Source organism: Pogona vitticeps, chromosome 5, assembly GCF_051106095.1.
Source record: "Pogona vitticeps strain Pit_001003342236 chromosome 5, PviZW2.1, whole genome shotgun sequence".
Lineage (NCBI taxonomy): Eukaryota > Metazoa > Chordata > Lepidosauria > Squamata > Agamidae > Pogona > Pogona vitticeps.
Genome location: NC_135787.1, coordinates 158,053,178 through 158,079,150, shown reverse-complemented (window position 1 = coordinate 158,079,150; position 25,973 = coordinate 158,053,178). Strand labels below are relative to the sequence as shown.

At 41.5% G+C, this 25,973-nt stretch overlaps 1 protein-coding gene and 2 non-coding genes across 11 annotated transcripts in view; 1 reads left to right on the top strand and 2 right to left on the bottom strand.

Moving 5' to 3' along the window:
* Positions 1 to 17,668, bottom strand: part of TMPO (thymopoietin) — a 32,813-nt gene extending 15,145 nt beyond the window's left edge. For 5 of the 9 annotated variants that reach the window (XM_020803330.3, XM_073000248.2, XM_020803334.3 and 2 more), the window contains exon 1: positions 17,254 to 17,666. In XM_020803330.3, the coding sequence (XP_020658989.2) occupies positions 17,254 to 17,520 (267 nt within the window). In that variant the 5' untranslated portion in view covers positions 17,521 to 17,666. Of the gene's footprint in view, positions 1 to 17,253 lie in introns of all 9 variants that reach the window. The other 4 variants (XM_020803331.3, XM_020803336.3, XM_020803333.3 and 1 more) reach the window with 3 other exon arrangements.
* Positions 17,669 to 25,117: 7,449 nt separating this feature from the next.
* On the bottom strand, positions 25,118 to 25,189 carry TRNAW-CCA (transfer RNA tryptophan (anticodon CCA)). The gene has a single exon. It is a non-coding gene; the product is annotated as a tRNA-Trp (tRNA).
* Positions 25,190 to 25,747: 558 nt separating this feature from the next.
* On the top strand, positions 25,748 to 25,819 carry TRNAD-GUC (transfer RNA aspartic acid (anticodon GUC)). Its single transcript has one exon. It is a non-coding gene; the product is annotated as a tRNA-Asp (tRNA).
* The last annotated feature ends 154 nt before the right edge of the window (positions 25,820 to 25,973 follow it).

Sequence of the window (25,973 nt, the reverse complement as noted above, 5' to 3'; positions counted from 1 at the left end):
AACTCTCCTTCCCCCAGGGTAGTTCCGTGGATGGACTGTTACAGTCCATTCTAGGGGCTCGTACTTAACTCCTCTCCCTCCAGGGAAAAAGGGATCAGGGAGCAGACCTCCTCCTGTTGCTAAATTCGGAAAGCCCGCGGTATTTTCCGGTGTAGCTCCTATTCCGAGCATGAGCTCTGTCTGCACCCCTCGGTTCACCAGCTTGTCCGGATTCGTGTCGGTCCAAACACTAAAAACGTGCGCGCTTTCTCCCTCCTTTATCTCCTCCCACATTATAAGGTCCACCTCCTCTCCCCCTTCGTCAGCAAGACACACCTCCGTGGACCTTTTCTCTACTACATCAGCCTGTTCTATCTCAATTAACACCCCTTCTATGCATCCTTTCTCTTCCTTGGTAATTTCTTTTGTGGAGGACGGCGCATTCCTTGTCTCTCCTTCACAAAGTCACAACTAGAGTAGGCTCATTTGAATCAATGGAACTTACAGAGGAACTGACTCATCAAATCTCCACTGATTCAGTAGGCCTACCCTAGTGTGTCACTATGCTAAGTCAATAGGATTCCAGCCATTATCATAGTGGGTTATGCCATGTAAGGCTGATGATGGCCTCAGTCATAGTGATTTTTCAGAAATAAAGAATTTCTGATCCCTTTGGAGGATTCAAAACTTCCATGGAATCCCTTTTGTTGTGGGGAAGCCATTGGGACTGTGGGAAATTTAATTTCCAAAAATTGCTGCTACTGGACAAGAAAAAAGCCAGTGGGAGGGGAAAAACTCCAGGAATACTTCAGTCAGTGCTGGAAAATAGGACAGATCAAATGTTACTTCATATTTTCATGTGTTACCCCCTAACAATTACATATCTCTGGAGAATTATCCCAGATTGAGAACTAGCGATTAATTAATTTACTTAAAATATTTTTACTCACCTTTCTCCTTAAAAAGGAGAGTAGTAGTAACACAGAAAGATTAATCTATATGGATTCAATGGATTCCCATAAAATTAAGGCCCCCATCCAAGTAATGGACACTCCCTGAACTCAAATTCACACCTGAATTCAGGTGTACTTCCAAACTCCAGACTGAGTCCCCATGGGGAGTGTAACCACATCAAGTACACAATGAACAATTATTCCGTGATCTACATTGTAATTAACCACAGCATTCCTGTCTTGCTTGCATTAAGCTTCAGTCTGATAGTCCTCCACGAAGAGTCGGACACGACTAAACGACTAAACTACTGATAGTCCTCATTTAGTCCATTACTGATATCAGACACTGATTTAGAACCAGAAAAGCCTGATTAAATGCAAAAGAGAAATAGTTATGAATAGCATAGTGGTGGCAATCCCAAAACTCCAGAAAGGCTTTTCCACAAGCTTTATGTATGTATGAGACTAGACTGAACTCTGGGAGACACTACAGGCCAATGGTATTAAACATGCATCTCCAACTACAACCTTCCAAGAATGATTGTGCAAAAGAGTCTTTAGACAGAGGCCACAGAATGATACCAAAGTCAAGAGAATCAACAGCCATCAAACAGGTCTTCTCAGGACTAAAAAGAATGCAGTACCCCATCTAGTTCCCACCACGGATCACCCAAGCCAACCACAGGAGTCTTTATCTTTTAATTAGACTTCAATCTAAACTGAAATACTGTAGTCTAGATAAGTGTCCTTCTGGAACAGGGACAGGTGGGTGGAACCTGGAACTTCAGAAGACATTGTAAGGGGCTACTACTACATTTCAGGGGGAAGATTGCACTGAGTATGAGCAGCAAAAGGACTGTATGAAAAAAGCATTTCTGCATTACTGCAGAAGGTATTTAAACCTAAAATTGTTCTACTAGTAATTAGGCACACTATGATCAGTAGCTTATATAATTCTTTCAAGTGGTTCATTTATCAAACCTGTAATTCAACTGTTCCCCCTCAAAAATCCAGCTATTAAAGTCTTTGGCTAGAATCTTAATTCATATGCTTGATCATACAAGAGTAATCACACACACCTGCCAGGATCTCATTCATACTACTGGTTGCAAAATCAAATACATGGCCAGTCATGCAAATGATCAGTGGAAGACAGGCACCAGAGGAAAAAAACTTTGATCATCGTTATGCACAGAGCTTTATCAATTCCCCCCACCCTGGAAAATAACCCCTCTAAAGAGGTTGCCAACATCCCATATTATTTTACCCCAAATTATATAATCCCAATTTGATGTGTGTATTTAGTCAATAATAAAGTTATAAATATAAAACATGATGCAACTAGATGGGGGAATTTGAAATGATCTGGGTTATGTTTAAAAGGCTCATGTTGGTGCAATCTATTTTATCTCTCACTTGAGCAATCCTTCTATTCACATGGGAGACATTTCTTTTTCTTACGAAGAATCTAAACAGCACTTCAGATGACTCCCTTTTCGATTTCTGATACCCCCTCCTCACCGCTTTCTCCACCTTTTGTCATGGCTGTCATTCTGTCAGCTGTGGCAAGTTTTTGTTTAATTTAGTAATTGGAATAGCACTACAGGAATACATCAAACTAGCATGGATATTCCCTTATATCTGAAAGAGAACTGAGTCACCTAGATTTTTTTTTTAAATTGTGAGATGAGGAAAATTGAGGAGGATTTTTCTTTTCTCCTTTCTACTGTCACATCTAACTGCACACACCACTGGTTTGTCACTGAAGAGAATTTTGCCCACAGCTCTGGTTTGGGAGCAAATTAAGTAACCACACAGAATGCAAAATAGGATAATTAGGATCCCTCCCAATCACACCAAATACAGTGGGGTCTCTACTTAAGAACGTCTCTACTTAAGAACAATCCAACTTAAGAACAGCTCCATTTGCTAAATTTTGCTTCTACTTGAGAACAGAAATACAAGATAAGAACAGGAAAAAAAACCTTTCCTGCTCTTTTTTTAACCTTAGGTCATCTTAGGTTAAAAAAAATTCTCCCCCTAGTGGTAGAGTACGTATTAACCAGCTTTGCATTAGTTCCTATGGGAACTAACGCTTCAATGTCCGAACGCACCTCTATATAACAAAAAAACAGCCAGAACGGATTAATTGGTTTTCAGTCCATTCCTATGGGAAATTTTGCTTCAACTTAAGAACGTTTCAACTTAAGAACACCATTCCAAAACGGATTAAGTTCTTAAGTAGAGGTTCCACTGTAGTTTCTATGGACGGAAAAGAGCAGATACGGATTAAATGGTTTTCAATGCATTCCTATGGGAAATGCAGATTCAACATAAGAACTTTTCAACTTGAGAACCACCTTCCAATACGGATTAAGTTCTTAAGTAGAGACCCCACTGTAACCTGCAGCCCTACCACTATTCCAGAAAAGAGCAGAACAACTCACAAAAGGACTGGAATGGATTGTTTTTATTTAAAACACATGTGGTTGCCAGAAAACAGGCCAAAGTAAAACACATCAAAAGTGAATTATATGCTTGTCTGACTGTTCCTGGCCCCCAAGTACAGTACATTCAGTGAATATCTGAAATTTCCTGACTGTCAGTATACCTTTTACAAAGCTAACAGTTTCCAATGAATTCTGTGAATGCTTAAAAATATATACAAGTGGGTTAACCCAGGGCTCAGTCCTGGGCCCTGGGCCCTTCAACACTTTTCTTAATGTCCTGGGATCAGGGGGTGCAGTAAATGCTAATCAAATTTGTGGATGACACAAAATTGGGTGAATTAGCTAATATCCTGGAGGACAGAAACAAAATTCAAAATGATCTGGATAGGCCTGAGTACTGGGTTGAAAACAACAGAATGAAATTTCACAAGGATAAGTGTAAACTTCTGCATCTAGGAAAAAGAAACCAAACACATAGTTACATGATGGCGGATACCTGGCTCAGCAATACTACAAGTGAGAAAGATATTGGAGACATTGTGGATAACAAGTTGAAAACAAGCCAACAGTGTGATGTGGCTACCAAAAAAGCAAGTGCTTTTAGGGTGCAATAACAGAAGTATAGTCTCCAAACCCTGCAAGGTACTAGTTCCGCTCTGTTTGACACTGGTTAGGACTTATCTTGAGTATTGTGTCCAATTCTGGATATCACATTTCAAAAAGGATGCTGATAAATGGAACAAGTTCAGAGGAGGGCAACAAAGATGATCAGACAGGAAAGACTGAAAGATTCGACATCTTTAGCATCGAGAACAGAAGACAGAGGGGTGATATAGCACTTTTCAAATATCTGAAAGGCTGTCATTCAGAGGAGAGGCAGGATCTGTTCTGTATCATTCCAGACTGCAAGATACACAACAATGGCCTCAAGATACAGGAAGTCATATTCCAGCTGAATATCAGGAAAAACCTCCTAACTGTTAAGAGCAGTGCGGCAATGGAACCAACTACCCTGAGTGGTGGTGAGTGCTCCAAGAGGAATTTAGACAACCACCTACTAGATATCCTTTCATTTATATTCCTGCACTGAGCAGAGGGTTGGACTCGATGACCTTGTAGGTATCTTCCAATTTTATTATTCTATGGTACCACTGAATGGTAGCAGTCACCCTGCCTAAATGATCAACCTAATATGAGTACAGTGGGGTCTCTACTTAAGAACGTCCCTACTTAAGAACAATTCCACTTAAGAACAGCTCCATTTGCTAAATTTTGCTTCTACTTGAGAACAAAAATCCAGATAAGAACAGGAAAAAAAACTTTCCTGCTCTTTTTTTAACCTTAGGTCATCTTAGGTTAAAAAAAAGTTCTCCCCCTAGTGGTAGAGTACGTATTAACCAGCTTTGCATTAGTTCCTATGGGAACTAATGCTTCAATGTACGAACGCACCTCTACATAAAAAAAACAGCCAGAACGGATTAATTGGTTTTCAGTCCATTGCTTGAAAATTAGCTTCGTCAGAAGTGCTTTTAACACTGTTCCCTGACCTAAGGGAAAAAAAGAGAAAAAAATCCCCCTCTAGTGGTAGAATGCGGAATAGCAGCTTCCCATTAGTTTCTATGGACGGAAAAGAGCAGATACGGATTAAATGGTTTTCAATGCATTCCTATGGGAAATGCAGATTCTACATAAGAACTTTTCCACTTGAGAACCACCTTCCAATACGGAATAAGTTCTTAAGTAGAGACCCCACTGTATGTATCAGCAAGCCCTGGTGAATGCTAACACTCTCAAAATTAATCAGAAATTGTCAACATTTACAACAAAATTTACACCATATCACATGTTCTGCTGTCAGTGAACAGTTGCCTACCTTCTTGCACTTACATGAAATCATATTTGCTCTTTATTTCACTTTGTCCAACTTGGGCTACTAACTTTTGTGAACTTATATTAAAAGGCCACATGTTAAAAACTGAAAATATAATCCTCTTATACTCACTATTGCCAAAAGGGCTTACATTAGGACTATTTCCACATTATATGGTTTAAGAAACCACATTTCAAGCATCTATATAGTTTCACAGAAACAAAATCCTTTGCCAACTACTTTTCAAACGCCTACATCTAGTAATAATAAGCAACTGTACAGCACTACATTTTGTTACAAGTTTCCCAAGGAAGGAAAACAGCATTTCAATTGTACTAGTCCTAGGGAGAACATGTCACTTATTAAATTTTAAGCCAATATAATACTGGATCTACTATATAGAAAGATCCAAAGTATCTGGTCAAGAAAATTATTCAGCAATTTCATTTACCTTGAGCACAGAGGGCTTATTTCCCTCACCAATTCTTTCCTCCTTACTTTAGCCATGAATATTTAAGAAGCACAATCCTTTATCCAGCCCAGTTAAGCTCTTGGCCTCAAATGCCTTCTGACAATCATCCTCTGCAAGACTAGTAGTAATGGTAAAGGAAAATTTCTTTTTGGTATCAGTTATTACATAGGTTGTTACATACTGTCTACTTATTATTTAAATGAAAAACCTATGTGGTCAGTAAAACTTATTTCAGGATAGTACACACAGAAATGCAGCTATGACCAATTAAAAAACTAAAAAAAAAAAACCTATTTTGAGGGTATTTTATTTAGTACATTACCATACTAGGAAATAGGATAGAAATAATGTAAGACAGCTGTGCAACATGTGGTCCAAGGAATGCAGCCTTCCCAGATCCTTTTACTCCCTTTTTTCAATAATAGTTATAAAGATGGTTTAACATTACCGTAACTAGTATCTTTTATTTAGTAAGGCATGTAGCAATTTACTCTTCTTCCAGGACATACCTCTATTAATTTTTTTGGAATATAAATATTTCAGGCAATATAGTTAACAGCTCTAATTTCAATTATGAACTGCAAAAGGCTAACAAATTGAAACTCCAGACAAGATGGAGATAATAATGTCAGGAGGGATGTTAGACTGGTTAAAGGGAAATCTACTTGGCCTAGATGAGGTTACACTCCCCCTGAAAAATCGGGTTCGTACCTTGGGAGTACTTCTAGACCGGCACCCTCTAGGAAAGTTCAGATATCAGCCATGGTCAGGAGTGTCTTCTATCAACTTTGGTTGATTGTCCAGCTGTGATACTATCTGGATAAGAAGTGCCTAACAGTAGTGCATGCACTGGTAATCTCAAAAACAGACTACTGTAATGCTCTATATGTAGGACTGCCCTTAAAAAGAAGACGGAAACTCCAGCCGATCCAAAATGAAGTTGCCACCAATCATATGTCACCAATTCTTAGCCTACCTACATTAGCTCCTTGTTAGTCTCTGTGCTCAATTCAAAATTCAAGGCGACTTTTAAAGCCCTAAACAGCTTGGGGCCTCGATACTTGTCGGAACATATCTCCCAAATATCAGGTTCTCATGTTACGTACTCTTCTCAATCCACATTGTCAAATGTGGTTATGCCGAGAGAAGCCAGAAAGGTAAAAACAAGGAGTTAAGCTTTCTCAGCAATAGCCCCCACTTTGTGGAATAAACTAAATCAAGAAAAAAGTACTTTCACATGTATTACCAGAACCGACCACTAAGAGGAGCCAGAGATCGTGCAATGAATACTTATCAATGAAGAATACATAGCATAGTCTCTGGCACTCTCTACTAGCAACTTCTGGTAATGCATGTGAAAATAATTTTTTTTTCTTTTTACCATTCTCTCTCTCTCTCTCTGTGCGTGCGTGTGCGCGCGCACGCATGCAGGTTATGAAGTTTTGCTTGTTTGTATACAACCTGAACAGTATGAATTCGCTAACGGGTTGGTATATAAATTAAATACTATAAATAATTTCAAACCAATGTCTATTTAGCATTTTTTGCTAAAGGACTTTGTGTTGTTTTGTTCATGCAGAATAGCAGGAATCAGAGATCTTATACTGACTGTAGAAAGATTCTACAAACTCTCTCTACAACATAGAGCTTTGACATAGTATCCCTATTCACCAAGGTACCGATAAAGAACACTCTGACACTCCTCCAGCAGATCTTTCCAGAAGACATTGAGGCCCCTTTCCAACACTGCCTAATGACCAGCTACTTTCAGTGGGATAATGAGTTCTATGAACAGACACATGGAGTGGCCATGGGGAGCCCCGTAGGCCTAGTTATAGCAAACGTCTACACGGAACATTTCAAAAAACAGGGCCTGGCTTCTGCACCCTTCACACCCACAGTCTGGTTCCGATACGTGGATGACACCTTCACAATCTGGAACTACGGTAAAAAAAAAAAAACTGGAAGAATTTCTAAATCATCTTAACAGCATCCACGCCAGAATCAAAGAAAATGAGAGACACTGCAGACTAAAACAACCGGAAAAATCTACAGTAGCTGAACGTGTCCTAAAACAAGCTGGACATGAAATTCTATTTCAAAATACTGAAGTACTGTACTGGACAACACCAGCAATCATTATGTTAGACTGCACAGGGAAGCCATTGAAATCCAGAAACATCAGCAGAGCGTCAACAAAAAAGAGGAAAGTCTAAAACTTAACACGGGCTGGCTCTCAGTACTGAAAAATACAGCCACAGCCTGCAAAAGGTGAACGAACTCTAGCCAGCCACAAGGACCAGGGATGATTGCACAAAAAAGACCAGCTAAAGACACCCATCAATCACAGCGACAAATAACCTCTCCCTCTTATCACAACAATACATCCACAACAAAAACACGCTGATCACCATCATCACTAAACACGCTGATCACCATCATCACTAAACATCATTTAACATCATTAAAACATAATATTTGAATATTATGAACAATGAATAATGCCTTCTATTTACACGGCCTGGCTCCCAATACTAAAAAATAGAGTCTGCAAAAGGTCAACAAACTCTACCCAGCCACAAGGACCCGGGATCTTTGCACAAAAAAGACCAGCTAACGACACCCATCAATCACAGTGACAGATAATCTCTCCCCCCTTATCCCAACAAAAACAAGCTGATCACCCTATCTCCTGAAAAGGACAAAAGCTGTTTCCACAGCTATAAATACTCAACCATCCAAACAGCAGCAGAGCATGGGCAGAGTTCCTACTCCAGTCCTCTGAAGATGCTGGCCACAGAGACTGGCGAAACGTCAGGAAGAACGACCTTCAGAACACGGCCAAAGAGCCTGAAAAACCCACAACAACCATCAGATCCCGGCCGTGAAAGCCTTCGAGAATATTCTCGCTACACTACTCTGAAGTGCTCTAAAGCGGGCGCGGGTGGTTTCGGGGCACCCCTGCCAGGGCTCTGATGGTGCAGAGCGCCCTGGAGAGAGCCAGAGGATCCTGGACGGGTGGCCTCTCCTCCCAGGGAGCCCTTTTCCCTCATCCCGGCTGCATCTCTCTCCCTTCTCTTGCCCAGGACTCCTCTCCCAAGCGCATCTAGGGAACAATTGGTTCCCGAAGCAGGGACCTGATCGCTGTACAGCGAAAAAGCCCCATTGGAACCATCATTTTGCAAAAAAGTCATCACCAAGTGGGGTTGTTGTCAAGTGGGGTTGTCGTAATACGGGGCACCACTGTATACAGATTCTGACTTGCTACATGAATAATCTACTACTCCTTCTCCAAAGATAAAGAGGCCCAAGTATGCATTTACTTGCTGCAGACTGGGAGGCCTGCTAAAAGAATCTATCACAGTGAGTCCCTTGTTGGGAGAAATGCGGCGTATTAATGACGACAACAACAACAACAACAACAACAACAACAACAACAACAACAAAGTTCCATAACTTTACAGCCTCAGTCAGGAAGATTTCACACATGCTGGCAATGAATTTTTTAAAACATAACTATACACCAAATCTTGTTGAACAAGTTATGCCTGCATAAAGGTGATTACAGTGGACCCTCGACTTACAGACAGCTCGACTTACAGACTTTTCGAGTTACAGACTTCTCTGGCTGCAAAATTTAGATTCGACTTGCAGCCAGAGAATCGACTTACAGACCAGAAAAAAACCAAAATGGAATAAATATAGAAAAACCACAGGTTATGGGATTAATCGGTTTTCAGTGCATTGTAGGTCAATGGAAATTCGACTTACAGACTTTTCGACTTGCAGCCACCATTCCAATACGGATTAATTCCTTAAGTAGAGGGTCCACTGTACATCACCATCAGGGACAGACTGGCAGTAAATAAAGAGTTCCTGCTTTGGTCCTGGAGTCTGCCTCAGTTGCCTTCTCTGAGACTGATCATCCGCCAGTCAGGTGAACCCCAGGATCAAAGCAAGGAACTCTTTAGTTATCAGTAGTTCCACACACACCCTGCTGGTAACATCAGGATAACCAGGATTTTGGCTGATGAGTGCTTTCCAGCCTAACTGGCCTACAAAGGAAGAAAGTGTGACTATCACTGGATTATTAACAAGAGCAAACTGAACAGCACAGGAAATCTTTTACTGGTTACCTGCTAGAATTGCAGGTGTATCTGAAAACAAAAACTAACAGTAAGTGCCAAATGGTCATTGCTTACAGCTGTTTATGGTCAATGGTACAGTGGAATCAGGGCTTGCAGGGTCAAAGCCACAAGACTCTGAGAAGTAGAGATTATGACATCTGCAACTTCCTCTAAGCTTAGCTGCAAGCCTCATGGTCACTGGGGACAGAAATCTCCTCCTCCTTCAAAAACAGCATAGTGGCGTAAGCTACCCTCTTGTAACTCAGCATACTTAAGAATGTTTTGGTTACGAACTGGCAATTAAGAGACACTTGTTTTACAAGAAGACCTGATTTCTAGCTGTTGATATAGACCAGTCCAGTTGCTTGCATTGTAAAACTTCCTCAAAGTCTAAAAATGCTGGGATGGATGGATATGAAAAGTTATGAACAGTACCTGCATTAACAAATCTACTATTATATCACTGCTTACAGCCCTTTCCTGCTGAGTGGTAAATTTATTACTGCAGGTACTAAAGGGACATCAAGGATTAGGGGATACAAGTAATTTACTCAACTTGGCTGAAAAAAGTTTTGAAGGCAATAGTAACAAGAAAGATTTAGGTCAGAAAATTGTGCACATCTCCCATCACATAATGTACAGATAAATGATAAAGTCCAAACTCGATTAGCTTAACTACTGAATACAAGTTTAGTATGAGAACCAACCAACCTGACACATCTCTAATCATTTCTTTAAAAAAAAACAAAAAACAACCCACCCACACACACAAACTATTGCTTTATCATGGAAAAGGCTATAAACTTTTTTAAAAGACATACTCCAGCAAGTAACTCATATGTGGCTTTTATCAGAATACAGTTGGATAGGAAAGGGCCTTCTCAGCAACTAACACAAAACTTTGGGATGTGCTGCCCTGGCAAGGCCATTTTACCTACTGGCCAAAAATGGGAGTGAGACAGGAAAACTAATGATTTTTAAATGTTCTGGTGGCATTTACATTCACTAGGTTAATTACTCTCTCCTAAGCTATGGTTTTAAGGTGTTACTTCACACTCTGGTATTTAAATCCTTCTTTTCTATTTGCAAAAAATCCATTCAGAAATATCAGCCAAAATCCTACTCCATTTTACAGTGACAATTACCATAATTCTTAGTGGTAAATTGCCACAAGCTAATAATCTATCATAAGCATTTGCTGTCGTGCGCTGAACCGTGCAACTTATTAAGCAAAAACAAATGCTTCCACAATTTGCAATTGAAATTTATGCTGATGACATTACGCTAGCAAGCATAACTAATAGGATTTTAGCCATTCTTTTAGAATACTAGACATCACACCTGTTCTTATAGCTGTATTAAAACTGAGAGAAAGAGGCAAGAAATAAATAAAAAGGTCTAACATCCCTAGATTTCGAAGTTAATCTTTTTCTGTTTAGCTTTTCCATGGAATTTCAAAAGATAATTATAATAAAAATAAGATTTTCACAATCACATAATTCATATTTAATGGTTACAATTGTTCTACATTTATATTAAACCATCCCCATTTTAATCTGCTCTAAAAACACAAAAAAGGAAAGCAGATCCCACATGCAACTGGAATTGTTTGCAGTACATAAATTAGCCAGTGAGAGGCACCAAAGAACAGAGTATTGTCTACAACAAACAAGACGTCTCTACTAACTCAGGATGGGGAAAGCTGTTCCACAACCACAATGAACAGGTAATGCTAAACAGAAATGTACTAATATGCGGAAGTGCACTTGCAACACCTCTCGAGAAATAACAGGACCTCAGATGCCACTATGATCACTGTTTGGGGAAAAAGTGCACCTTATTTGTAAGTACAGAAAAGAAACTAATGTATATGTCATAGGGATTTGAGATGTTTCTTAGTCAGAAAAAAACAGTAAAGACGTTTGTGGTACCTTAAATGCTAATATTTCATTTGACATAAACTTTTGTGGACTGGCTGAAATTATTAAAAGGGTAACCTATCCTATAAAACACTTCAACAAGACACAACCTAATTAGCTGTCAAGACAACTGGTAATCAGGTTGTCTCTCAATTCCAGCAAATAATTTCATAAAGATCTGGAAAGGAAACACATCTATCAGTTCTGATAGTAAAACAATTGTCCTTGCGGCCGAAGCTTCGAGTTGCGACTGGAAAAAGGCAGGGGGGGGAAAGGTGGGGAATTCAAATTTGCTAACTGTTGGCAGGCTCTTTTGCCAGGAGGCTTCAGACTGCTTGGGGCTGCTTTCTGCTCCTGAGTAAGTACATTTACTTTGTTTTGCAGGGTGGGTTTCGGTTGGGGGGGGATATGTTTCTGTGCTGTGACTTTTCTGTCTTTTGGTGTGTTTTTCCCCCCAACCCCATCATGTTCTGATGGGGCTGGCTGTATGTGTGGGACGCTTTTGTACGTTTTTCCTCAGCCCCATCACATTCCGATGGGGCTGGCTGTGTGTGCGTGGAGGGGTTGTTTCTGTGTTTATTTTCTCCAGCCCCATCGTATTCCAATGGGGCTGGCTCTGTGTGTGTGTGTTATGTGTTTTTTTCCCAGCCCCATCCTGTTCCCATGGGGCTGGCTGTGTGGTTTTTGTTTTTTGGTGTTGGTGAAAAAAAATTTGCAGCCTGGACACGTTCCGATGGGGCTTGCAGGGTTTTATTTTTATTGTTTTTTTAAAATTCTGGAACGATCCCGTTCCAATGCATTCCTATGGGAAAAGGTGCTTTGATGTACGGCCATTTCGAGTTACGCCCATCTTCTGGAACGGATTATGGTCGCAAGTCGAGGCACCACTGTACTTTTGACTACTCGAAATATTTTTATGTAGTACCTAACATTTTTTTAAAAGCTCTGTTTACTAAATATAAACAGACATTCAGATTGGATCTGCATTGATTTAGGGCAATTAAAATTTTTCTGTTTGGACATCCCAAACTATCTGCACAACAGCTTTAAATGTATATTTACAGCAAACACAAATACTCACTAGCATTGCAAGTGGTTAGTGGTCTATATCTAGTATTTCCTTCTTAAAGCCCTTCCTAACCTATTAGAAAGAGAGAGGAGAAGGGAACGACAGAGGATGAGATGGTTGGACAATGTCATCGAAGCTACCAGAATGAATTTGACACAACTCTGGGAGGCAGTGGAAGATAGGAGGGCCTGCCGTGCTCTGATCCATGGGGTCACGGAGAGTCAGACACGACTAAACGACGACGAACCTATTAACTTGCGCCTGGATAAACAGGTTTGGTCATTTAACTGTAGCAAACCCATATTACTCCTAAAGCACAACAGATATTTTTTTCAAAAAAAGTAAAAGATTTTTTAACCAGCCTTTACATTGTATTAATAAAATGTTTCAAGTTTAAAAGCTCTACATGATTAGTTTTAATTTAAAAACAATTATTGATTTTTGTCTCAATTTCATGAGGGGTTCCATAAGCAGGTGCTGTATATAGATTACTTAGGTTTACCTGCAGTACTAACAACTGGTTTTGCACCTCTAGAGATAAGTAAGAGAAAGAGAGAAAGAGAGGGAGGAAGTTGTTCTTCTTTAGTCGTTAAGTTGTGTCGGACTCTTCATGACCCCATGGACCAGAGCACGTCAGGCCCTCCTGTCTTCCACTGTCTCCCAGAGTTGAGTCAAATTCATGTTCGTCGCTTCGGTGACACTGTCCAACCATCTTGTCCTCTGTCACCTCCTTCTCCTCTTGCCTTCACTCTTTCCCAACATCAGGGTCTTTTCCAGTGAAGCTTCTCTTCTCATGAGATGGCAAAGTACTGGAGCCTCAGCTTTAGGATCTGTCCTTCCAGTGAGCACTCAGGGTTGATTTCCTTTAGAATGGATAGGTTTGTCCTCTTTGCAGTCCAGGGGACTCTCAAGAGTCTCCTCCAGCACCACAGTTCAAAAGCATCAATTCTTTGGCGGTCAGCCTTCTTTATGGTCCTGCTCTCATTTCCATACATCGCTACTGGAAAAACCATAGCTTTGACTATGCGGACCTTTGTTGGCATGGTGATGTCTCTGCTTTTTAAGATGATGTCTAGGTTTGTCATTGCTTTCCTCCCAAGAAGCAAGCGTTTTTAATTTCGTGGCTGCTATCACCATCTGCAGTGATCAGGTAGCCCAAGAAAGTAAAATCTGTTACTGCCTCTATATCTTCCCCTTCTATTTGCCAGGAGGTGATGGGATCAGTGGCCACAGTCTTAGTTTTTTTGATATATAGAGCTTCAGACCAATTTTTTGTGCTCTCCCTTCACCCTCATTAAGAGGTTCTTTAATTCCTCACTTTCTGCCATCTATCTAGGCAAGTCAAAAATCAAGCCTTTGCCTCTCTATATGTTTTGATCCAATGGGTGAAACAGAGCAGTAAATCACAACTAAAGTACAGTGGACCCTTGACTTACAGACAGCTTGACTTACAGACTTTTTGAGCTATAGACTTCTCTGGCCGCAAAATTTAGGTTTGACTTGCAGACTGAGATTTGACTTACAGACCAGAAAAAAAACCAAAATGGAACAAAAACGGCCTGTTACGGGATTAATCGGTTTTCAATGCACTGTAGGTCAATGGAGGCTTGACTTACAGACTTTTTGACTTGAGAACCGCCTTCCAATACGGATTAAGTTCTCAAGTTAAGACCCCACTGTATGCCCAATGAATCAGTGGATCTTACATAAATGTTGACTCACCATAATTGGATGAGTCTACTCTAGTTGCAAGTTACTACTACAGCCGGTGTCAATGAATAGAGAATTACTAGAGAAAGTGAATTTCAGGAAGATGATTGTGAAAAATATGGCCAGCAAGTGTGCACTGGGATGAAACATATTAAAGCCACTTTCCAAGTACAGTGGTGCTTTGACTTACAAACGTCCCAACATATGACCATTTCAAGTTATGTCCAGTTCCAGCTGCAAAATGTTGCTTAGACTTATGGACAGAGCTTCAAGTTACAACTAAAAAAAGGCAGGGAAAAAAGGCGGGGAATTCAAATTGCTAACCATTGGTAGGCAAAGAGGCTGCTTCTTTGTAGCACTTTTGTCCAAACGGTTAGAGTGAGTGTGATCGGAGGAGGCTTGGGACTGCCGCGTAAGGTGCTGCTTTCTGCTTTTTAAAAACTGTTCTGGGTGGATTTTGCAGCCTGGTTTTGGGCTGGGTGGTGGGGTTACATTTCTATGCTGTGATGGGTCTTGGGGATTTGTTCGTTTTCCCCCCATTTCCAATGGTTCCTGGTGGGGTTGCTTGCTTTTTGGGGTTTTCCCCCATTTCTGATGGGTCTTTTTGTTGTTGTTGTTGCTTTTTGGGTTTTTTGCTTGCTTTCTGCTTTGCTTTTTTTTTTGCATTTCCGATGGGACACAATTTGCTTTCTTTTTGCTTTGTTTTTTTTTTTTTGCATTTCTGAAGGGTCTTGCACAGTTTGTTTGCTTTTCTGCCCCCCCCCCTTTGGATTAATCGCGTTTCCGATGGGTCTTGCAGTGGGTGTGGGGTTTTTTTGTGATTTTTCCCCCCTCTGGCCAGAACAGATTAATTGCATTTCAATGCATTCCTATGGGAAATGGTGTTTCGACTTACAACCATCTTCTGGAATGGATTAAGTTCGTAAATCGAGGCACCACTGTAATGACTTAAATCAATGTAATTCAAAACAAAAACACCTAGTACCTTAATACTCAGTACAGTACCTCTTTTCTGGAGGCATGATCTTAGCTGCAACATGGGAGCTGGGGTACTTCTGTAGCTGAAACTGCATGGAATAAATCTACAGGAAAACACTTATAATCTAGCCTTTCCAAAGGACTACATTTGGATTTATGACTTTTAGAAATTTCAAACAGCTTTCAGTTTACTTTGCATTATAACCGTTCATAACGTTATGAACATCCGTAAGTTCTAACAGCTTCCTGTAGATGGGCAAAATTAAAGGGGGGGGGAGAAGGGGGATGGACAAAATATTGTGGCACTTTAAAATGAGTATTTATTTCAGTGTGAGTTTTCATGAGGAACAATCTACTTTTTCAGATATTAGTAGTTATATATTTATAGTCATCAGTAGGTAGGCCAGTAATTAGCATCTATAGCATAACTCTTCACTACCAGATTCAAAAGTTTAATGTGGGGTAGATTTAATTTAGGCTTTTAAAATTAAGAATTTTTTTGATGATTTAAAGAAAAAAAATCATGTTTTGATTTAAATCAGATTGTTTTTAAAACATAATTGATTTTTATCCGCACTGGTTTAATTAGGTCTATAAATATCAATAGTTTTCAAATAGTCAACTATTTTTGCTTTATTTGCCTGTGTACTTATCATTAACCACCTTTTGAAAATTGACTTCTATTTATATCACTATTCCACAACTTTTAAATAATGTGAGAAAATGTTTGACTAATATTCTCTAACAGAAAATTATTGCAACAAAGTATTTTTTGGTAACATTACAGAATTTCTCCTTTGAGAAGACTAATCCAGTGTAATAAAAGACATTGTGGTGTGTTTTTTTTTTTTTTGAAGAAAGAATGAGTTGGAGTATTCCTTCAGCAGTTCTGAAAAAACCACAGTAATATGTAGATACAGAAACAAAAAAAGGAGATTACTAAGCAAAAGTTAAGTTCATGTTCCATTTAAACATCTGAATGTTTTGAATGGCTTTGAATAATCAATCAACCTTTAAATACCCCTTCTTTTTTAAAAAAACGCCAGAAGCCAGTGCAACATCTGTGAAGGAGCTTCGTTCCACAGCTCAAACCTTTTTCCCTTCCAAGCCTAATGGGCAAGTGTTCAAGAGTAACTACGGTTTCAGGTAAAAGTGCTCCAAATGACATGGAGTGGATCTTTTCATGCGGAGAATGCAACGAGCCTACAGCCAAGAGCCTGAAGTTATGCAGAAATTAAAACCTCCTGTTCCTGGCAAGGCGCCCGCAAAGTTCAAACTTCCACCCGACGGGAGAAGTTAACGGTCCTTTTAAATAGAAGAACGACCCGCGATGCCTTAAAGCGAGATGCCAGAGACAACCAGGGAAGCGGAGGCGGCTACTCAGAGAGGACCTTCGGCCGTGCAATGCTGTAGCCCGGACGGAACACCCTTCGGAGCCCACCCAGAGCTTTCTGGCGCCCTCGCCCTGCTCTGGGGCTTCTCGCCAGCCGCCAAAGCGCCTTAGCCGGGTCCTACCCAGTAGCAGGCACCGTCTCTCATGCTGTCTACCCTCCCGCGCTCCCTCCTCCCCCCTCCCCCCCCGAGTGACAGAACATGGCGCCGCCCCCTGAGAGAAAGCGGGAAAACTCCGCCGCCCCCTCAAGCGCTTGAAGGCCGCGCACAAGAGATGGACCCTGTTCTAACGCGGCCCCCGAATGGGGGCCGGAAGGGACGCGGAAAGGCTTACCCGGCCCAAGCCGACTGAACCGGCAACGCCGCCGCCAGCGCCTCGGTTCTTCGCGGCGACCGGGGTAGGTTCCCGCTCCTCGTCGCTGGAGAAGTCGAGCTGAGAGGGGACGCCGGGCGCGTTGCGGGCGGTGAGGTGCTGAAGGTAGAGCTGCACATACACGTCCTTGCGCTGCTCGCCGCCCGGCAGGCTCACATTGTTGGCGATCAACTCGCTCTTCAGCTTCTCCTTGGTGAGCACGGACGGATCCGCCAGGAACTCGGGCATCGCCAGGCTCGGGCTCTTGTCGCCGCCCTCCCAGGAGACAGCGAGAAAGGGAACCGCCAACAAAAGAGTGAAGGGAGGAGGGCAAAAGGAAGAGGAGGGGCGGGGGGTGTAGGAAAGGAGAAAGAGAGAGAGGAACAACCTGCCCAGCGCTCAACGCTCCCAACTGCTGCCCAGCGCGCACAAGACGCGGCGCTCTCGCCCGCCAATAAAGCGCACCCCCATTGGCCGATGGGATGTCAAAGTCGTCCTGGGATTGGCTGGAGGACTGAGGGGATTCGCGCGCGGTTTCCTAGGAGGGGGCGGTGCTTTGAGCCAGCTCCGGCTCTTAGTCACGCAGTTTAAATTCCAGTCAGGCGGGAGAGGAGCTGGTTGTGAGAACTGTCCTCGTTCTTTTTCGGGCCCGAGGTGCAGAGTTCTAGGAAACCAAAGGCGCCTTATGGCGATCTTTCACTATTGCCATTACCCTGCTTCATCGGGTCACCAACTATTAAAAGTAATTTTGGAAGTAGAGGATACGACATAGTAACCTCTGCAGAAATTGCCCCAGGTTAAAAGAGGCCAGGAGTGTGGAGGGCACAGCTCGTCTCAAAAGTAGTTGAAGTCCAAGGCGGTGCCTTGCCTTTGAATTAATAAGCCATGCTTTCTTCTGTAAACTGGAACATTTCAATTCCGGCCGTAGTCTCATGTCCTCAATTGCTGCCAAGCGTTAGGTAGGATTTGTTGCGAAAAGTAACCAACGAACACCCGGAACGTGCAACTTCCTCAAAATTGCTTGCTTCACTTGCGTAAGGCAGTCCCACCCATCGACCCCCCCAAGTGCTATCACTGGCGTTTGGTTATGTAAAAGGAAATAATTTAGTTTCGCGATGGTTACATGATAGATTTCTCCCCCCCCCCCAAAAAAAAGAGAACTGGATTGGCAGAATTACTAATTTGTTCCTACAAAAATGAAAGGCCGAAAATAAAGCAGATACTTAGATAATTAAGCAACTTGTGGTTTCAACCCTAGATGAAGAAAAAAAGAGGAAGTTAGAAAGGATTCCAGAAAGTGCCAAAGCAATTATGTGAAGATTTAAGGTATATAAGAACCGAAGTTCTTATTGTTCCCTACACTGATCAGAGTGGTATTTAATATCATCTAAGGAAATCGTACTATTTCATATATACCTCATACATATAAAGATTTCAAATCTTTACATAATTGTCTTGGAACACTCTAGAACACCCTAGAATGTTTTCTAGTTTCCTCTGTTTTCTGCTATCCACTGCTGGAACTACAAGTTAATTATATAGCTGTTTCATTTTCTTAAACTATACTCCAATAAGCCTTTTAATTTAGTTAGGCCTAAACTGTTGTCTTTTACCCCAATCAAACCATCTTCTCCAACAAACTGGTAATAAAGATTCTACATCACACACTGAAATATCACTCTATGAATCAAGTCAGAATAGAGATCTAACATCCAGGGTTCACACAGCCTTAGCAAAAAAATCTGCCAACAATTACATATTATTAAGCCATCTTTGTTATAATGCAAGATACTTTGATGCCTCTTTGTTTTAACCAGGCATCTAAGATCAGCTAGCCCTAAAAAAAAATTGCACCTGGAGGAAATAAAACTGCTCAGACTGATTTATTGATATGGCTCGGCTCAGCTGCTGTAATTTTTGGTGTCTCTTTGGGAGTGTGTCTATGAGGCATGTCAGGATCAGTGCCTACATTACAGCACATGGCTGCAGTTGCTTATTTATAGTCTAAAGAACAGGCAAATTTTTAGCAATCTTCATGGAGCTAGAGACAAGTAAAAGTGACAAGGAGAAGCAGTAGTGAAAGCTAAGGAGACACAGATATGGCTTGCAAATTTTATGTTGGTCACAATTTATATCAGGGGTTTTGTGAAACTTAGCTGGTATGTTTGGGAACTGAACTCCAAAAACATGTTGCTTGGTGCTTCTTGGGGTTGAACTCTGAAACACAGAAAAATCCATAGATCCCCTGCCCCAATTTATATGGTGGTATTACTTAGCACTACTTCTCTCATATTTGAAAATAATTCAAGGATGCAGAGAGCAGCAGTCACTCTGCCAAGACTGCGCAAGCGCATCAAACTAAGGATTGTATTGCTGTGCATACTTAACTGGGAATAAGCTGTAATGAAATTTCTGAAACTAACTTCTGAATAGGAGTGCCTAAGACTGAACTGACATAGTTGTGTGTAACTATTTCAGCTGTTGAAAGAATAGCTGAATATGTGCCCAAATATGTGAAGTATGTTTAAAGCAGAAGCCAAAAGTATTTTCTGTGCAGTTCTGTTCCAGAATTTCTAAGCTTGTAGAAATATGAGAAAGGGAGATCAAAACATTTCTCTCAAAAGGAAAAAAAGAAAGAATTTCCCCATGATCTTCAACAGTTCAGATAATATTTGTTTTAATGGGATTATAAACTATGCTTTGTCATTAATTGTTGCATTTTGTAAATTTTATATTTAAAACAAATTTCAGTAACGTATTACTGGATATTTATATGAAATGTTATTTACTCTTAAGCATTTACAAGCCTAGTACTGTGTGTACACTTTACTAATCTCTTGTGTATGCATATAAAATAAGAAGCAGGTTGTCAACCAGAACTAAAAAAAAACACAACCCAGCAGCAGCAGTGAGTTTGGAATGGGCAGAAATCTTCAATACCTGATCTCAGATCTGCCAACACAAATGTTATGCTGGCTGAGAGCAACCAGTGGAATAGAGGGGGAGAAGGTGAAGAACAAGTTACACCAGATCCAAACCCCTCTGAGTCTAGACTCACAGCCACTATGCTGTCACAAAGGTCTCCTCTTTCATTTGGAATGCACAAATGAGTTGCTCTATAGAAACATAAAGCAACTGAAAGCAAGGTTCAGAGTAGTCCTAAGTAATTTCCAACAACCTTAGACTAGGAGGGCTTCCTTTGTATCAGCTCAGATACCTCTCAGCCATCCTAGCTAACTAGAGCTGCCCGCCTTCCACTATGCAAATATTACATACTTCTAAAAGCTTGCCTTTTTATAAACCTATGTACCTTTTAATTTGGGACTATAATGTGTTGAAGAATTTGGTGGAATCATTGCTGCATTTTCCCCTGGCTTTTGTATTGTCTTTTATAAAGCTATAATAACTCTGATGAGCCTGTAGTTTCACAACCTCAACTTTGTTACTTTAAGTAGTGATAGCATGAACTTGAGACACCAACTTGCCAACAAAAGTCTAAATAGTCAAAGCTATGGTTTTTCCTGTAGTGATGTATGGAAGTGAGAGCAGGACCATAAAGAAAGCTGACCGCCCAAGAATTGATGCTTTTGAACTATGGTGCTGGAGCAGGCTCTTGAGAGTCCCCTGGACTGCAAGGAGAACAAACTTATCCATTCTAAAGGAAATCAACCCTGAGTGCTCACTGGAAGGACAGATCCTAAAGCTGAGGCTCCAATACTTTGGCCATCTCATGAGAAGAGAAGACTCCCTGGAAAAGACCCTGATGTTAGGAAAGTGCGAAGGCAAGAGGAGAAGGGGACAACAGAGGACAAGATGGTTGGACAGTGTCATTGAAGGCACCAACATGAATTTGACCCAACTTCAGGAGGCAGTGGAAGACAGGAGGGCCTGGCGTGGTCTGGTCCATGGGGTCATGAAGAGTCGGACACAACTAAATGACTAAACAACAGTAACATACAACAAATGTATGTGCGGCCCAAACCAAATTTTCCTCTTCTAATGTGGCCCAGGGAAGGTGAAAGGTTGGACACCCCTGGTTTAAATGGTCTTGAGGAAAGCTAGAACTTAAAAAGTTCTATGTTTGCACTTTTGTCCTACTGCAGAAATTCCCTACCCTCATTATTTATTCTCAATTTTTGTTAATAAATATTGTTCTTTCTCAAATTATTATTCTCTCACAAGTTTCTGTGTAAGATTTCTTGAGCCTTAGCTTGTATGAAAGTGAGATGATAATAGATTTATTGCTTTTCCTAGAGTGTTTTTGATGTAGGATGCATTTAGCTAAAAAATGAATATGTACATTGCTCTGTTTTAGGTTCTCATTCTTTAAGCATGTATGTTATCATGAAAGTGATTAGCTATATGGTGACAAATAATTCACTGGAATATAAACACATACACAATGTATATGATGATTCTAGGTATAAGGTTCAAATGAATTATTTTCTTTAACTTGGCTAATAAAGAAATCTGCCAGGGGAGTTTGCACCTGGATCCTGGAGGTCATCAACTCCTCGTTAAGAGAGGGAGTGGTTCCTGCCCCATTAAAGGAGGCAGTGATTCGCCCACTCCTAAAAAAACCTAATCTGGATCCAGGTCTAGTGAACAACTATCATCCAATAGCAAACCTCCCTTTTCTGGGCAAGGTGTTGGAACGTGTGGTGGCTGAGCAGCTCCAGGCTCTCCTGGATGAAACGGATTATCTAGATCCATTTCAATCGGGTTTCAGGCCGGGTTATGGGACGGAAACTGCCTTGGTCGCCCTGTATGACGACCTTTGCCGGGAGAAAGACAGGGGTAATGCATCCCTGTTGATTCTCCTGGACCTCTCAGCGGCTTTCGACACCATCGACCATGGTGTCCTTCTGGACAGACTGGCTGGGATGGGAATTGGAGGCACTGTTTTACAGTGGTTCCGTTCCTACCTGGCTGATCGAGTCCAGAAGGTGGTGCTGGGGGACAGTAGCTCTGACCCATGGCGGTTGCGTCATGGGGTTCCTCAGGGCTCTATACTGTCCCCCATGCTGTTCAATATCTACATGAAACCGCTGGGGGAGGTCGTTAGGAGGTTTGGGCTGAGGAGTCAGCAATATGCTGACGACACCCAGCTCTACCTCTCATTTTCTACCAATCCAGGTGTGGCAGTCACCGTTCTGAACTCGTGCCTGGACTCGATAATGGTCTGGATGAGGATCAATAAACTGAGGCTCAATCCAGACAAGTCTGAAGTGCTGCTGGTAGGTGCCCCGCCAGATAGGTTAAAGGGTCATCTCCCTACCTTAGACGGGATCACACTCCCCCTAAAGGATAGGGTCCGCAGCTTGGGGGTGCTCCTTGACCCCAGTCTGACCTTGGAAGCCCAGGTGGACTTGGTGTCCAGGGGTGCCTTCTTACACCTGCGGAGAATATATCAACTTTGCCCTTACCTAGATGAGCGGAGCCTGGCAGCAGTCACTCATGCACTGGTAACAACCAGACTGGATTACTGCAATGCGCTATACGTGGGGCAGCCTTTGAAGACGGTCCGACGACTGCAACTGGCACAGAACCGGGCTGCGCGGCTGGTAAGTGGTGCCGCCGCACGGACTCATATCACGCCGGTTCTGAAAAATTTACACTGGCTGCCGGTTGCTGCTCGGGCCCAATTCAAAGTGCTTACTTTGACATATAAAGCCCTAAACGGCTTAGGACCTGGTTACCTAAAGGACCGCCTTCTTCCATATGTGCCTGCCCGTCCTCTTAAGATCAGGCCAGGAGGCCCTTCTGAAGGTGCCATCCCTGAAAGAGGTGAAGGGGATGGCATGTCGGAATAGGGCCTTCTCGGTTGTTGCCCCCCAACTTTGGAACACCCTCCCTAGAGAGATCCGCCTGGCTCCAACACTCTTGGCCTTTCGGCGCCAGGCAAAGACCTTTCTGTTCACCCAGCTTTTTAATTCATTAATTTTAATGTTTTAATTGTTTTAAGAAATATTTTAATATATGGTATTTTATACTGTTTCTTAAAATGTTTTTAATGTTTTTAGGTTTTAATGTTGTACGCCGCCCAGAAGCCACTGGCAATGGTGCGGCTAAAAAATATTGTAAATAAATAAATAAATAAACTTTACAACTTCCTGTATTTCTAGGTTAAATATTTTATAAAGTAATGGATGAGGGACAAACATTTATGGTTCATATGAGGCAAAGACAAACAGCTCATCTCTTAGATATCTTACACCAGCGTTGATTTACTGGCTAAAATTCTGTTTGCAAAATGCACACAATATAAGTCTGATGATATCATCAACGATAATTGTTCTTTGTGACTTAAGGATGTCCAAACCGATGGGCTTGAGGCTACTTTGGGATCTCCTTCATCCTGGGAAAGCGCTTGAGGAGGTGTGGGGGTGGGATGAGGAGTCTTTAAATTACAAACATTGTTTCTGGATTTCAATTAATCATTGGATGATATCATGTTGTATAACCCAGACTGGGTGCTGGAAACATTTAACTTATGCTAATTAAATCTTCCTACCCCTTGCTTTAGCCTTTGAGGCTTCCCAAGCTTCCCATTTGCTATGGGGAAGCCTTTGGGAGTCTTGAAAGCAGGGGGCAATCTGACAGTGATTTTTTTTAAATAAAAGCACTCACCACCCCAAGGTTCCCAAAGGCTTCCCCAAGGTAAAAGGGAGCCCCGGAACCTAAAATGAGAGCAGAGGAAGCTTTTAATTATTGTAAATTAAATGTTTCTGGCACAAAGTGAGATACTGTAATGTTTTACCCATTGAATCTCTACACTGCCACACCCCTTTTTCCTATTGAGTTGCCCCATGTGAAACCGCAGGAGTATGTTCCCAGGTTGGAAGCTGTGGTCCTGCAGCTTCAGGGAATGGAAAGCTGCTGACCTCGAAACCATAATAATAAGTAATGTGAATGAATTACTTTTAAAAATATTTATTTCTCTTATAACGTGTGTCACAGCTGAAGGGAAAAGTAGAAAAAATGTGGACTTTTTTGTTGTTGGTACATATACTCATTTAGAACCATAATTACTCTTGTGAGTTGCATTTGGTCTACAGGATAGTGAAATAAAAATAAGACCCCATTGATCATGTAAGGCTTTTTCAGTAGTGTTACATGTAAGTATGTGTTAAAAAACCTTGATGCCTGATTATTAAAGAACAGATGGGAACGGTGTGTCCGTGTGTGACAGCGATACGGGTGAATGGCCTACTCAACCTTTCACTTGAACAACTTCTGTCTGTTCCATGTTGTCCCATTACTCCACAATTTTTCACCTGTATGTTTCATGTGGGGTTGGATGTTTTAGTTTCTTCCCATATAGAACTTAAGGTTGTGTTACATTTTAAAATATATTCTCTTTATTTTTCTGTGAAAAAATTGATGGCAGAAATAGGACTGTGCAATATTTCATCAACTTTCCTTACTAGAAAAAAATGAATTGTATAATATAGAAGAAACTACTGGTTTCCTATAAGCCTCTGTTTAGGATGCTGCACATTGCTCTCAAAAAGAGTCACTTCCTTATAGGGTTAGTTGGAGATAGTTAACATTTGCACTGGCTCTTAGGTCAAAGAGGACAGTGGTGGCAGCATTTGCCTAGGTTTCCCTATTCTTTGTCCTGTTACTTGGAATCGAATGTGCCATTTTGTACGAACGTATTGCCAAATGTAATTTTTGTTGTTGCCCATCCAATTTAGCTAATGAAATAGCCTGGGCAAGTGCACTGCTACAGCTGTATTGTAAGTCATTCGCTAGTGTAGATCTGTAAGGCGGAGCAAAGTATTTTCCAATAGGGAAAACTTTAAAGTTCACAAGAAGAAAAGAACTGGGGGGGAAAAATTACTGACCCCGACGTGATTCGAACACGCAGCCTTCTGATCTGGAGTCAGACGCGCTACCGTTGCGCCACGAGGTCCTGAGATACAGTGGTGATCGGAGACGTAGAACTGGCGGAGCCCTCTCCCGCTGACCCACGAATCCAAAAACGACCTTCGGAAAAGAAAGAGGGCGGGAAAAGGAAGCAGCAGCAGCAGCGCAAGCAGACTTATCTACACAAACCTCTTGATTATTTTAGTGGCGCGGGTTTTCTTGGCAGGCAAATAGAGAGATCCAGTATTTTTCTTATTTTCGTTCCTTGTCACGCCTCTTTTCTTAATGGTATTTCCTCCAAACCCGCCCGCCCCGGCTTTCGATGAATCTGTTCCACCTCTGGAAAAACCTCACACCAGCGGAGAGACCCTGAAACGTATCCGGTGTCTGCTGTTCTGCTTTGTTCTTCTCGCGACCCTTTTACTTATTTGAAACCAGAAAATCGGAGCACACTTCCTTTACACAAACAAACAAGAAAATCCCACGCTTTACAAACATGAAGGTGAGATTAAGCCATTTCTTTAAAATCGGTTCGTACTGCTGCAATTTTAGGTGACTTGTTTCAAACTATATAATGCCTTCAGAGGGATGCTTATTAAGCAGCTCCTCGTTAGTATAGTGGTAAGTATCCCCGCCTGTCACGCGGGAGACCGGGGTTCGATTCCCCGACGGGGAGAGGCAAGTTCTTTTGTTCCTCTCAAAGCAGAAAAGGGGGATTATGTTTTTCCATGTTTGCAAACAAATCGATAAACACTCACAAATACAAGGGAAAGTGTACTTCGAATTAAAAGCCATACAGCTACAAAGTAATTTGAGTATTTTTGTTCCAC